Below are 14,754 nucleotides of genomic sequence, written 5' to 3'. Positions count from 1 at the left end.
TAATTTTTTAATGGTAAGGATATAATGGTCATTTTAACTCCACACTTAACACTGAGTGACAGTAGGGGGTCTGAGAATAATTTGATGAAACAGAGGGGGTGGTCTTATCATTGTGATATTATCCAGGGGTGGCGTAGTAAATTTCCCAAAAAGAAAACCACAGATCGGAGGTTATTCTTGTCAACATGTTCAACGGCATGGATGACTCATGAGGCTAATCGTTGGCTTCATTTCCATCCAGGAACAAAAACCGGCCATTAAATTGAACCAAAATCGAACCGTAAAAAACCGGTTCCCGTTCTTACTGTCACTTCTTACTTCTCAGTTTCTTACTAGCTAACTACTGTCTGTGTGTGCGGTGCTTCACGCGTCATGAATCTTCATCAGGGATCTAAGTCTCAGGCCACGTGGCATCATGAAACCCCACCTTGACGGCCTCATTGGTGCGTACTTCGCACTGCAAGCTCATTAGGGAATGCTTTGGGTGTATCCAGACTACTGTGGTGTCGATGGTTTGAACCGTCAGATTCTGACTGAAGTCAATTCATAAGTTTATTTATTTGACGTAAATGCCCTCATGTTTAGAATAATTACACGGTTGAGTCCGCCACGTGGCTACCGGCTGCTGGCTGCTTACTGCTTATCTCTAAGAATTCATTCAATAAGAGGAGATGCAGAAGACAGAGACAGAGACAGAGACCGACAGAGAGGGCCGGGAGTAGGTGATGGATCAAACCAATTGAAATCCAGAATTCAATTCCTCGGCCTCTTCGCTTCGAACTTCGCATCTACAAGGTAGTAAAGAGGTGATCCTCTCTTTTTCCATTTAAGAATTTCTGTCTTTCCTTTCTCGATTCGGTATAGTTGTGATTGCACTCTGGATTTGTTCGCTTCATTCCGGTTGTGTTTCAAGCATTTGCATCGCTAGGTTCATTGATTTCTTTCTCTTTTCTTCTAATTAGTTTCGAGTTACTGATTAGTATTTGATTTTTGTTGTACTGGCCTGTGATATCTATAATTTTGAATTACTGATTTGAATTTCATCGGAGGTTTAAGTGTTATCTGAAGTTCTGAACATAGTAACTAGTTACTAATCACGAAGTCTTATCGTTTTCTGGAAAAGGGGGGGTGGGGGGAATCGAAATTTCTTGGTGTGTCGTCTAGTCTAACCGATGCAATTTTGTCTTCTTTGTCGTTGTTGGTGGGTGAAAAAAGGGATTGAAACTGCTAATGAAGTCTTATTGATCCAGCCATTTCTCTATATTAGTTGACCTTGCACTTGATATCTGTTACTGATCTCTAATGCCATATTTACATTTAGATTTAATTTAATTTTCTTCTTCAGAGTTCCCTTGAAGAACGCTTTCTATCAAACACACTTTTCATGCTCTACTTACCAGTTTTTTTTTTTTTTTTCCACCCTCAATAACATCTTACAGATCAGGTGGTGTCATTGACATAGACTTCTGAGATAGCTCTGCCCAATCAAACCTATCCAGGATGATGGAATCGAATGGGGCTTCATCAGAAGGGAGACTTAGTTTGAGAAGTGAGTCCTTCTCAGACGCAAAAGACCTTGACCTAGTTCCGGAGACTGGGTGTCTCTCCATTGTTGTGCTTGGTGCCTCCGGTGACCTTGCTAAGAAGAAGACATTCCCGGCACTTTTCAATCTTTTCCGGCAGGTTTGTTACTAAAGAATATTTGAATTTTTTGCAGAAAATTAAGATAATTGTTCCCTTGCAACTTGTGGTCTGGGTCTCTGTACATATTTGGACCACATGCTGCTACATTTGGTTCATCATTTTTGCTAAGCATGATAACTGCATTAGCCTGGTTGATAGGATCTCTGCTCTTCATTCTTATATAGCTCTAACTCTCAAATGCTCATCTTATGTTACTATAACCTAAACATGGTGCACAATTAACTCCCATTTTTAAATGAAGAAACCAACATTAATTTTATCACTTCTGTTCGACTGACTCAGGGGTTCCTTCAACCAACTGAAGTTCATATTTTTGGGTATGCACGAACAAAAATATCAGATGCTGAGTTAAGAGACCGCATACGTGGGTGAGATTTCTTCACTTTGGTATAGTTTAAGTAGGGATCAAAATATTGTGGAATGTTCTACTAACAGAGTTTTAAATTATTGATGGACCTGTAGTTGATAGTGTTAATTTCTTTGATAGAAACTTGATTTATGGTGTTTTAATTGACCGGCTCAGGCAACCTATAATGCAGATTTTTTTTTTGTGAAAATAATTAAAGAACATTCTGTTACTTCCTTCAAAAACATTGTGATGAGGAAGCTTTTAGTCATTCTTGCTTGTTCATTTAATCTTTTCTGTCACTCCAAAAATTCAGTCACATATCTGTTCACTTTTAGTGTTGCTTTGATCTACCTCAAAGCCAACGAATATTAATTAACATGTGAACATTAACTGCAGGCATCTCATCAAGGGGAAGGCAGCTTCCTCTGATCTCTCTGAAGACGTATCAAATTTTCTGGAATTGGTAAATATGGCCTTTCTCCGTATGTTATTCTTGTAGGATTGATCAATCATTTACTACCCTCATAACTTCTTGTTGCTTCTATTGTTACTTTTGGCAGATCAAATATATTAGTGGTTCTTATGATTCTGAGGATGGCTTTCGCCTTTTGGATAAGGAAATTACTGACCATGAAATCTCAAAAAACAGTCAAGAAGGATCATCCCGGAGACTTTTTTATCTTGCACTTCCTCCATCAGTATATCCGTCTGTTTGCAAAATGATCAGGAATTGTTGCATGAATAAATGTAAGCTTCTCGAGTGGACTTGGATCATCAAACTCATTCTTCAACATATTTGATTATCATACTCTACTCATTCATCCTTTTAGTCACACCCTTTATTCATAGATATGCTCTTGATTTGCTTTTCACAAGAACACAGCTTTTTGCACGAGGGACAACTAATACATTGGAGAAACATTTTTGAAGTTTTAACATGATCAAAGAAATAAATTATTTGTTTCTTTCATATTGATGTTGATGCATGATGTCTCCCTTTAAGTTAATTTGCATATAGGTTGTTCTCCTTGGTGTACGGTCATATTTACCATAAGTCTGCGGAGGATCAGATTATTTCTGATGGCATTATATGACCCTGCATGATTGAGTTCAGTTTGTATGTATGGCAGATTGAGTCCCAACACCACCCCCCCAAAAAAAAAAAAAAAAAAAAAAAAAAAACCAACCCCCAGCAGAATTATTTTTTGGATTAGTAGAGTTCCAGAGAATCTCAAAATAGCTTTAATGGATGCGATATTTTCCTTTTCGACTGATCTTGGTGGAGTGAAATCTCAAATAGATCTTCATGATTTTTACAGCTGATCTTGGTGGATGGACTCGAGTTATTGTTGAGAAGCCTTTTGGAAAGGATTTGGACACTGCGGAGCAGCTTAGTGCACAGCTTGGGGAGTTATTTGATGAACAGCAACTTTACCGTATTGACCACTACTTGGGAAAGGAATTGGTGCAAAACTTGGTAATATGGGCTGCGAAGTGTTTACTTTTTCTTGTCACTTTTCCCTTAAATTTTTTCTCTTCAACTATATGCTTATTAATCCTTCTTTGACCCCTTTAATTTACAGCTGGTACTTCGTTTTGCTAATCGCTTCTTTTTGCCTCTGTGGAACCGTGACAACATTGATAACATACAGGTGAGATTGAGCATCAATAGTGGAATTTTTCGGTCATTACTATATTCTAGCCATACTCTACAACAATGATGTAAATATTTCTATGGAACTTTTACCAGACTATATTCTTGGATGAACCTTGCTAACTGCTATTGTTTGCTTATAATTTTTTTCCTTCTTTAGGCATGTTGTTATTGAGTAAATGTAGGAGAGGGTCATGGAGTAAGCTTTCTGTTATTAATTGAGTTCCATACTTTTTATTTGTCCTCTTACTTTATCGTACAATTTAGTACAATTCTCATGCAAAAATTGTTACTTCATCAATTTCCATGGTTTTAGTTGTCTACATGTTTTTTATTTGTTGGTCTGAAGGGAAAAATGTTTATTGAATACGCTTTAGATCTTGATGTAGTTTTCCATAATTTACATCTCTCCATGTGTTGTGTCAGATTGTCTTCAGGGAGGATTTTGGAACTGAAGGACGTGGTGGATACTTTGATGAATATGGGTACGTGTTCTTGATGGTTATAGCAATCTTGTTCTTGTAGGGTATACCCATAGCGGTCTTGTATATTGCAAAATGTGTAACTTGTTTATAATTTGGGAATTAAAATAATTAACTCCTTTTTTCTTTTTTCTCAGATAATTAGTGATTTTCATTTTCTGCCTCTAGTTTGCTATACTTCTAGCTGGGTTTGGTTTTCTAATAGATTGAACTCTTATATTGTCTTGGATTAGGGAATTGCATATAGATGTTAAATGAACCCTGTCCTAACATTTAAAAGCGTATATGCATGGATCCATGTATTCTTTTTGTTAGTTTCAGAAATAACGTTAGGGATGCTGTGTTGTTATTGCAGAATCATCCGTGACATCATTCAAAATCATCTGTTGCAGGTAGTCCTCACACCTCTTTTTGCGAGTCTATTTTTTATTTTCAATGAGGCAGCATCAACTTTTTAAACATTTTTTTTATGCCAACTTTAGGTCCTCTGCTTGGTTGCCATGGAGAAACCTGTTTCTCTTAAACCTGAGCACGTCAGGGATGAGAAAGTGAAGGTCCTTATCTTAATTCACTCTCCTACATTCATTTTAGTTCTATATCATCAAGAAAATTTTACAGCCTTCATATTTTTACTATAGTTTTGATGTTATTACGTTATAGCCTATACCAGAAGAAATTCATCGTCCAAAGATCTGCATTTTCAATATTTTTATGATATTACCTGTTCATGATGATAATGATGTGAAATTTCAGGTTCTTCAATCTGTCGAACCTATAAAAGCAGAAGATGTGGTCCTGGGACAGTATGAAGGGTACAAGGATGATCCAACAGTTCCTGACAATTCTAATACCCCAACTTTTGCAACTGTTGTTTTGCGTATACACAATGAGAGATGGGAAGGTAATTTTTTTTAAATAAAACTGAATTTATCAGCACCAATTCAATGTTGTCATTTTCATTTCTTATCAATTAGTTTTCCAACCTTTAACAAATCTCCCCTCCCACATTTTCATTATTAATACCTGAAACTTTCCTCCCTTTTTCAGGTGTCCCTTTTATAATGAAGGCAGGCAAAGCATTAAATTCAAGAAAGGCAGAAATTCGCGTTCAGTTTAAGGATACACCTGGTGATATCTTTAAATGTATGACAGCATCATGCTTTTCATTGGTGAAATGAAGTCCAGATACATTTTATAGGATTCTAAATTAAAATGATTCCACACAGTTTGAATGTTAGTTGATATCACTAGGTTAATCATATATTAGGAACTATCTCATGCGTGATAACCACAGGAAATCTGTGTAACTTATTTCTAATTCAGTGTCGTGATTCTTTTTTCTTACATCAAATTGCATGTAGTAGTTGGCCGGAAAAAAAATTATATCTTCTAGTAGTACAGTTTTAATGGTTCAAGATCACCTGTGCATTGAGATGTGCAATCCACGGCAACATGAATTGATCCATTATGGGCCCAACTTTGTCTAGATAAGGTCATTGCGGTCACACAGTTTTAAATTTAGGTTGGCAATTATATGTGTTTACCCAAGCCATTGCTACTCCTGATAATAGATCATCTGTTTAGCTTTTGAATCATGTGTATCAAGTCCAATCACCTCTTGGGTGAATTGGAAACAATTCTGCCTCATCTCAGAACAAACTCAAGTTTGAGTTGCGAGGGGTGATTCATGGTGATCTACCTGGGCAGGCTCCTGAACACACTCAATGTTCAAGGTTTCATCAACTTGTAACGCATCATCTCTTAAACTAGAAAAAATCATTTTTTTTTTCTGGTTAAATGGCAATTCTAAGACCAAAATAATAGCTTTGCTATTGATTTGATACAATCTGATGTGGTGGTTCTGTAAATTTTCACTTCAAACTTCAGCAATTCAATGAACTTTGCCATCTGTTTCATTGGAAAAGGTCTCATGTTACAGAGTTTTATTTTTCCTAGGTAAAAAACAAGGGAGAAATGAGTTCGTGATACGGCTGCAACCATCAGAGGCCATGTACATGAAGCTTACAGTGAGTATTTGATTCTTGTCATTTGACTGCAGTAGATACTATCATACTGTTGTTATGGTTTTGTCTAAAGCTTTTCAAAATAGGTATGAAAGGTCAACATAGTATACTTGAGAAGCACAGCTTGTTTATTCTCCTTACTTGCATGCTTGAAGATCTGAGTTATGGTCATTTAATGATGAGAAATGTTTTTTTTTTTGGGGGGGGGGGGGGGTTTAACTTTTACATGTTCCATAGATTTGGGACATTGAAATGAATTGAAGATTTTGGTTCCAAACGGGCCTGGTCTGTGGTTAATTGTTGTAACCTATTAACATCAGCTGAATTGCGGTTCATTTCAGAACAGCAAATTTGTAGCATAGTTATTTTTTGGTGATCCATCAGAGTGCCCCAACTTTGAGGAACATAATGAATTGAATTTAAGTATGATTTTTTAGTGAATATCTTTTTCTTATTTCTATTTATTAATAAAGTTTTCTCAAGATAAAAATGTCCAGGAAGTTTTCTACTTGAAAAGAAAATGAAAAGGTCTCGGAAGTTGTGTTAAGATTTTTCCTGGTAACTTAATGTATACAATTTAATACGTTTGAAAAATGGAAGTTTTGTTTATATGATTTAGGCTTGTTTCTTATTCTTTAGGGTTTGCTTCAATCAGGGTATATCTTTTTAATCAATGTCAATGAATTGTCACTAGTGGCCTTCTATGTGCCCTTTACATTACATCTCTCATCTTTTCTCTCACAGGTCAAGAAACCTGGACTGGAAATGTCAACCATTCAGAGTGAACTAGACTTGTCCTATGGACAACGTTATCAAGGGGTTCCAATTCCTGAGGCTTATGAGCGTTTGATTCTTGATACGTATGGCTCCCACTTCCCATGTCCCCCTTTTCTTCTCTGAATGTTCCAATATACATCTAAACACTTATCATAATATAACCTTGGCTGCTGTCTCTATGCTCCCAATTGAATGTGCAATCCAACTTTAGTTGAGTAATTGCATGTGAAATGGAAGATGTAAGATTGGAATCATAAGGATGAGGAATAAATAGCTAACTAGATTAAGTTCCTTCATGCAGAATACGGGGGGATCAGCAGCATTTTGTTCGGAGGGATGAGTTGAAGGTAAATACATTTTATACCCAGATTACACATCAATCCACAAGGTGGGTTTGCTTGTAAGTTAACAATTTGATGTTATGATCATTAGGTTGCGTGGGAGATATTCACTCCATTGCTGCACAAAATTGACGAAGGGGGGGTGGAGCCAATTCCATACAAACCAGGCAGCCGAGGTCCAATGGAGGCAGATGAGCTTTTGGCAAAGGCTGGCTACGTGCAAACACATGGTTATATTTGGATCCCACCTACATTGAATTAACTTATATCTGGGTGGTTTAGATGAATAATCTCTTATCAACGGTTGCTTAAGTTGGATTGAGGGCACAGCTTTAGAACACCTGTATGGGTAGCAATGCAGCAAATAAGCCCACGCCCTCTCTGGCAAATAATTTCTCCCCTGCTTTGCATGCCATTTCAACTCGGTATACAATAGTAAGCGTGATATATATTGTTCATTGGGAAGAATTGTTTATGATGTTTATATGTAAGAGAGTTACTGTGTGCAATGACATTTTGTATTTGAGGAACTGCAAATGAGTTTTTATCTTCATGCTGCAAGTGTCAATTTCAACTCTACTCTCAATTGATTGCTTAATTGATCTGCTTCGGTCACCACAAAACTTGTACCTTTTGGGTCACACACACACACAGACTGGTTGGATTGTGGATGGTGGATAAATCTGACCTGTGTTGCTATTTTGAAACCTCTCCAAAACCTGCCTCAGAGCTTTTCAAAAGAAGGGGAAAGGGGAAAAGGAGGAGTGGAGGGGAACTGCAGTACATAGTTGGCTGGTAACTAACATAAGCCAGTTTGTTGAAAGTAGTGTTCTACTGTTCTTGAAACCAGCCAAACCAGACTTGATGAATTGGTTGACTCATCATCTGGTACCCAAGCTGTTGGGGTTGTCTCGCTGTGAGTCATTTTGTTGGGAAAATATATATTATATTTGGTTATTTTTAGGCATTAATATGCCTAGTGAAGCATTGTGATTCATTATTTGCCACTTGGTAGTACATGGGCTAGTCTATGTGGTGGAGGATTTAATGTTTTATCCCAAAATAAGAAAGTGCTTCAAACTCTGATTCAAAGTTATGATAAATTTATGAAAATTTGCTGCAAAGTTGGATTCTCTTATTCATACTTTTTAGCGGATTGTTTGGCTAGAAAGATCAAGGTGATTTCATGTGCAACTATTTGGTTGAATTCCACGTCATGGCTGTTGAAACTTTGTAACCCAACATCTGTGGCTTCCACACGATCAAATGAATAGTTCTTTCTTTACCACACCCCCAGCAAAGAAAAAAAAAAGAAGATAAAATTACAAAAATGAATATAAATTTTAGTCATATCCTCTACTCGATTTGACTGATATTATGCCACTGCGACGTTTGCTTGGAACCACAAGGGGTAGTTCAGTTGACAAGGATCAACAACTCACAATTAAGAGGTCATGGATTCTACTTTTTCAAAAAAAAAAGTTTTTCTTAATAGAAGAGAGGTTTTGTGAGCGACCCACATGTATTGACATCTCTCACACCAAGTAATAGGACCCATATTATGTGCTACCGACAAAGTGTACAACATTTTTCCTTCCTCATGGCCCATTTTTGTAAAGGCATAAAAAAGATACCAGTGGTCATTATAAGGTTTTACCCTAATCTTTCTTCATTCTAGAATAGAATAGAATAGAATAGAATCTGATTTTCCAATTTTCAAGTCTACATATTCATTAAAAGTTAGTCCACATTCAAATCCAATATGCTAGCTACTACTTGAGTTGGGTTTTCCTTTTCCCCTCCTCCAAGATATCCCAAAATGTATTCTTTATAAAAAGAATATTCGATGCATGTGGAATAAAATAAGGGAACAAATGGTAGAAAGTATGACTTGTAGGTAGGGCAACTGAGGAAAGCCTTGCAAAGGAAGTTGATGCTTCTCCTCTAGTCCTCTATCCCCCATTCAATATTTCGAATCTCCACCACACATTCCTCCTATCTTCTCCTTTACTTGATTTTTTAAAAATTAAAATGCAAACACCGTTTTGCTTTCAACAAGATAATGGCAGATAGATCACCAGGTCGACTGTTGGCTAAAAAACTGCACATATCACTTTTCTTTGAAACACATTTGCTACGTCACACCAATAGTAATACAAGAAACGATATCATTTATGTGAGATACAATGATCATTATTCAGTGCACAAGATTTTTGTCACTACAGTATGGGGAGGATCATACTGCATGTAACCTTACTCTTGTTTTGCTGAAAGATTATTTTCAGTTTAAATTTGCAATCCAATAGAATTACCTTATCGTTACATCGAGATCCATCCTCAAATTTGTTATGAGAAAAAAAATATATGCTTCATAAAATGTTAGAGGGACCTATAAATACTCTCCTATTTTGATTATATGGTATCATGTGAACCTGTTGTAAACGATACCATTCTCTTGCCCTTTCTTCATGAAAACTCACCAGGTAATTCTCTCTCTTCTAGTTTTTTATTTAAAAACTCTCTCTCTCTCTCTCTATTATTAATGCGAAGTAATTGGTATATATATATATATATATATAAAAGTAAAATGTGTGTCGGTCCGTTCAACATATGTCATGCATTGATCAGCAAATGTCTGGCTTGTTCTGTTGGCCTCTTGTGAATTAAAATTTCAACGGTCAATATAATGTTTCAGCAAAAAAAAATCACTACAATGCATACAACTATGCATTCAAAAATTATTGTTGATTTTTTTTTTTAATAAATATCATTGTTGAACTTTGAACCATTCTGAAAGTGGTCATTAATCAATGGGAATTTCTATTTTTTCTTCAAATGACTCCCTAATATGTCAAATAAATTGTTTTTTTTTTTTTTAATTGTTGCCTAATCGTGTAGTCCTTTGCATCAATTCAAGGACCAATGAGAACGCATGCATAAGGCATCTACAGTGATGTGATTTTCAATTTTACTGAGACAATATGATAATTTTGCATGCTCTTGGTTTAGGCATTGGATTCACATGACTTGGCAACTTTTTTTTTTTTCATGATTTTATCTTAACTTTTTTTTTTCTTTCTTAATATGATGGCGTATTTTTTCCCCTCAGACAGAAAACCATTTTCCAAGTTCTAAATACATCTATATAGATGTCACACCTTAGGTGTAGCTTCGAAAAACATCTCCAACTCGATTCTCCCCCGCTTCTAATCTGTTACATGGGTTAAGTGTGGCTGTATGTAGCCATGGTTTACGCTTGGGCTTGAACTATAAATCCAGGCACATTAAAAGGGTTCATTGTTAGGAATATATATATATATATATATGTCATTCATACAATCTCATTATATTAATATACAATTTTGAAGCTACTACTTTAGAAGGTAGACCTTGGCGCAAAGTTGAGAAACATCCCCTTTGCAAAGTAATAGTAAAGCTATGTACATTGTGATTCTCCCTAGACCCCTTCGTGCCAGGAGCCTTTGTGCAATGTGTATGCTTTTTTATTATTATTATTATTTAAACTAATATTTTATCGTAATTAGATTGCTTATTAATCATGGTTCGAGGAATCATAATCAAGTCGCTAACTTCAGTCGAATCGTATCGAATCACCTTTTTGTACCTTTTTTTTTTTTTTTTTTTTATAATCACCTCTTTGTACTGGATTTCTAAGGTTCAAGTTGATTATAAGGTTATAAAAATTAGATTCAAAGATTGAACCAATCAATTATTGGATCAAAGTCGCTCAAATTCAATCTCAAAAACCCTAGAATCAGCCCATTAAATTTGAAATCAAATGATCCAGTGAGAAAAACCTTTAAAATTGGCCAAATTGAAAACGTCCATAATCGGATTAGTGACAGTTGATTCAATTTGAATCCCTCATATATGTAAATCAGTCTCAAGAACCCTTGAATCAATCTGTAAGATCTAAAAACCCAACAAACCGGTGAGAAAACCCTTAGAATTAGCCAGATCGAAACATCCAGCATTGAAATTGATCTCGATCAATTTTGATCCAAATCAAAATAGATTCTAATTGATTTTTCTACCGACTGTTGACTGAATCTGAACCTGAATCAAAATCAAAATCGAAATCGAAATCCATGAAATCTGATTCCACCCGATTAACACGGTTATTAAATTGTTTCTAAGAACCACACATACCAAAACCAACATACAAAAACCTATCTTTCAATCTTCCATTATGTGGAGGACAAGGCATCTAATACCTCATCATCATCATGATTTATATAAATCAGGATTTTAATAGATCCCACCTAAGCAAAGCAAAGACGGTTAAAAGGGAATATAAAGTACAAGGAATAGATGTAAAAGTATAGATCCCACGTCGATCCAAAATTATTCTCCCGAGTCATAGATCCAACGGTTAGAAAACATTGTTTACTTTCCATGATGGAAATCTTAAAAGGAATGAAAGATTAGGGCAACATGGGAAAGGAGGGGGTTTAAGCGGGAGAAAAACAAAATTTCCAAAGAGAGAGAGATCTCTCTCTCGCGCGCGTGCGCGCGCGCCACATTCAGAAGAACGAGTACTTCTTTCCCTCTCAATTCTACACGTGTCCTTCTCCTTAACCCCTCTCTTTCCTTTCTAATTTTTAGCAATTTCCGTTTCTCTCTCTATATCTCTCTAGTCTAGCCTAGCTTCTACCTTATTTCTATTTTCTGGTTTTTCCTTCTCTGTTCTCTACCTCGCGTCACTCTCTCTCTCTCTCTCTCTCTCTTTCCTTCCTTTCTCGTCTTCTATTTCCTATTGTATTGTTATTTCTTGTTCCGTATCTGATAGCTTCTGCAATCGACAAATCTTGTTTGGATTGGATCATTAGCCATTAAAGATTTCCTACTCCGAATCAGACAAGTGTGGATTTCTCTCTCTCTCTCTCAATCTTTTCACCTATTCTTATCTGTCGATTCATTGATTACTGTGTTCCATTCTTGCGGCTAGGGTTCTGGTGTTGTTCTTCGTCATCGGTTCCAATTAATTTCGATTGTTTCTCGAGGCGTTAAATAAAGAAAAGAGGTTGGATTTTTTTTGTTTACTTCTGTTATTTCCTTTATCTCCGTATCCATCTATTCTTGGGTTGGATTGGTTGGAATTTATAACCCTAGTCCTTATCAGGTTGGAACTTACGAGGTATTTTAGGCATATTATTTCTTTTGATTGTGGTGGTATAAAAAATTCTTAAAATTCTCATATTATTTCCTTCCTGTTGTTCGATTGTATCTGCTAGCCTGCTATTAAGTCCTCCAATCAAGAAACTCAGTGAAATTTTTGGTGCTTTGTTTTTGTTTGCCATCCAAAATCGAGAGACTTCTTGTGGGATCATCTATTCTAGGGTTTTGCATTTCCTTCTTCTTTCTAGGGTTGTTATTCAGATTTCGTTCTTCGTCAATTTTCGTTGTTTCCCTTTTTTTTCTCTTCAATCTTCCTTTATTGTTACTCCTTTTTTGCGAGAACAGATATCGACTTCTAGGTGTTTGGCGTTTCCATCTGGAATTCGATTGATCTTTTCTTGATTCTTTTGTTTTGGGGGATGACTACTTTGAATTTTTCTCATCGGCCCATCTTTCCTGCCAATCCGTCCGAGGAAAATTTGGTTTCCTCCATTAGAATAGCCAACGGCTACGTTGTGGAGGGAATCTCCGACAAGAACGGAGATGGTTTTGGCAAGCCGCGGCGTTTCAACTGGGAAATTGAGGATTCCTATGATTGCAGAAGAGAGAGAGATGATAGGGGAGGCCCTCGCGAGCCAGTCTCCAATGATATACTTGACATCCTTCCATCGGATCCTTTTGGCATGGATATAAGTGCTACTTTTACAGCTATCACAGGTTGGATCGAGGACATGGAAGCAGATTCTGAGAAATACGTAAGAGATGACACTGGTGATATGAAAGGAGATTATCAGTTTGTTGCGGGGTTGAATTTTATTTGGAATAGGGCCATGAGGTTTCAGGCGGAGCCAGGGTCCGCTGGGGTTGCTGAAAGATCAAACCCAGTTGGTAGGGTTGATGGATGCGTCGAGGAGAAAGAATTTGCGGATGGTTCATGTGACGGTGGGTTCTTATCAGTATGCAATGTGGAGGAGTTCTTGAGTTTTGGTGACGATGATTATTGTGCTGCTAGTCGTCCATCAGATGACACTCATGAAGCTGCTGAAAGCTGTCCGCCTGGAGAAGGAGAAGGAGAAGGAGAAGCGCCACATGATGCGGTGTCCTTTGCCCTTCGTTATCTTGGTGTGCAGGATCTCCTTTCTGCTGAAAAGGTGTGCCGAACTCTGTGTTCTGCAGTGCAAAATGATCCCCTCCTGTGGATGAATATTCACATAGACCAGCCATTGAGTGAACGGATTATAGACGATGCTCTTATACGGCTAACCAACCGAGCTCAAGGCAATTTGCAATCTTTGAGTCTAGTGGAGTGTTCAAGGATCACAGACGATGGTGTGAAACGTGTCCTTGAAACTAATCCGAGATTAAAAAAGGTAAGTTCTGCAAGCCTTTTTTTTAGCTTTTGTATTCACAATTGACATAGATCTGGGTATTGATTTCTCTAGATTGTCATCTCTTTCACAGTTTGACATTCGTGTTATCATTGATTTTTTGGATGCGAATAATGTATGAAAGTGGCCAGTCCATGTTCATTGTGAAATGCTATGCATGGAATGGAACCATGTAGACATCAGATTCACTGCATTGCTTGATTACAATATTCCTATGTATTGAAAAATGAAGTGAAAAGTTTAATTTGTCAAATGTTCAGATATGCAAAGTGAAATATACTTGAGTTTGTAGGTTTTGACCGGGCTAGATCCAATTAGATATTAGAAAGCAACTGTGCCCAAGTTTGTTTTCAATAAGAAGTTGACTCATAACGCTTAAAAGAACATTAGACTTCGCTGTCCATCATTTCTGTTGCTTCTTGGAACCAGCAAAGACAGACAGTCATGTGAAGCCTTTTTCTGTGTAATATGATTCAGTTTGAGTAGAATTATCCACCACTGCAAGGAATTTTATTGATCCATTGAAATTTTGTCACCCTCTTATATCCACTAGACAAAAAAAATATCTGCCATCCACCTGCTTGATTATGCATGGTACCGGTGCAACATGGGTTAATTTCTGAACATTTTAGACAAAAACAAATGCTAATGGTTTCTTCTTTTTTTTGGTAGAAGCTAATGGTTTCTTCTTGACATTTACTTTAAGACTAGTTCAGTATTGAATCTACTTTACTCTAGTTTACTTTACTCTAGTTTTGCTTATGGGCTTTTCATTTGGATGCTCATGTTTTAGTAGTTCTGGAATGTTTTATACCCGTTTCTGAAATTTACAAAAATAATAGGTCCCCCACACAACACACCCCACCACACCCAACCCCCCCAAACCCCACAAAAAA

General features: G+C 36.8%; 2 protein-coding genes across 4 annotated transcripts in view; both read left to right on the top strand.

Moving 5' to 3' along the window:
- The first annotated feature begins 667 nt into the window (after positions 1-667).
- LOC122077084 (glucose-6-phosphate 1-dehydrogenase, cytoplasmic isoform-like) lies at positions 668-7,884 on the top strand. Of its 3 annotated transcripts, none has more exons than XM_042642868.1 (16): positions 668-795; positions 1,440-1,683; positions 1,987-2,072; positions 2,450-2,516; positions 2,614-2,800; positions 3,373-3,530; positions 3,637-3,705; positions 4,134-4,192; positions 4,545-4,581; positions 4,672-4,743; positions 4,943-5,090; positions 5,237-5,332; positions 6,146-6,216; positions 6,958-7,073; positions 7,292-7,337; positions 7,423-7,884. In XM_042642868.1, exons 2-16 carry the CDS (start codon positions 1,501-1,503, stop codon positions 7,591-7,593), a joined length of 1,566 nt encoding a protein of 521 aa, XP_042498802.1. In that variant the 5' UTR covers positions 668-795; positions 1,440-1,500; the 3' UTR covers positions 7,594-7,884. The 3 variants fall into 3 exon arrangements, with proteins under 3 accessions (XP_042498802.1, XP_042498801.1, XP_042498803.1); XM_042642867.1 differs by having other exon boundaries at positions 674-806; XM_042642869.1 differs by lacking the exon at positions 668-795 and adding an exon at positions 804-928.
- Positions 7,885-11,961: 4,077 nt separating this feature from the next.
- LOC122077439 (F-box protein SKIP14-like) overlaps positions 11,962-14,754 on the top strand; it is a 4,360-nt gene continuing 1,567 nt past the window's right edge. The window contains exon 1 of the mRNA XM_042643384.1: positions 11,962-13,840. Coding sequence (XP_042499318.1) covers positions 12,890-13,840 — 951 coding nt within the window. The 5' untranslated portion in view covers positions 11,962-12,889. The remainder of the gene's footprint in view (positions 13,841-14,754) is intronic.

This window comes from Macadamia integrifolia, chromosome 4 (genome assembly GCF_013358625.1).
Source record: "Macadamia integrifolia cultivar HAES 741 chromosome 4, SCU_Mint_v3, whole genome shotgun sequence".
Taxonomy (NCBI): Eukaryota; Viridiplantae; Streptophyta; class Magnoliopsida; order Proteales; family Proteaceae; genus Macadamia; species Macadamia integrifolia.
The sequence above is the reverse complement of the archived record's forward strand: the minus strand, read 5'-3'. Positions and strand labels throughout refer to the sequence as shown.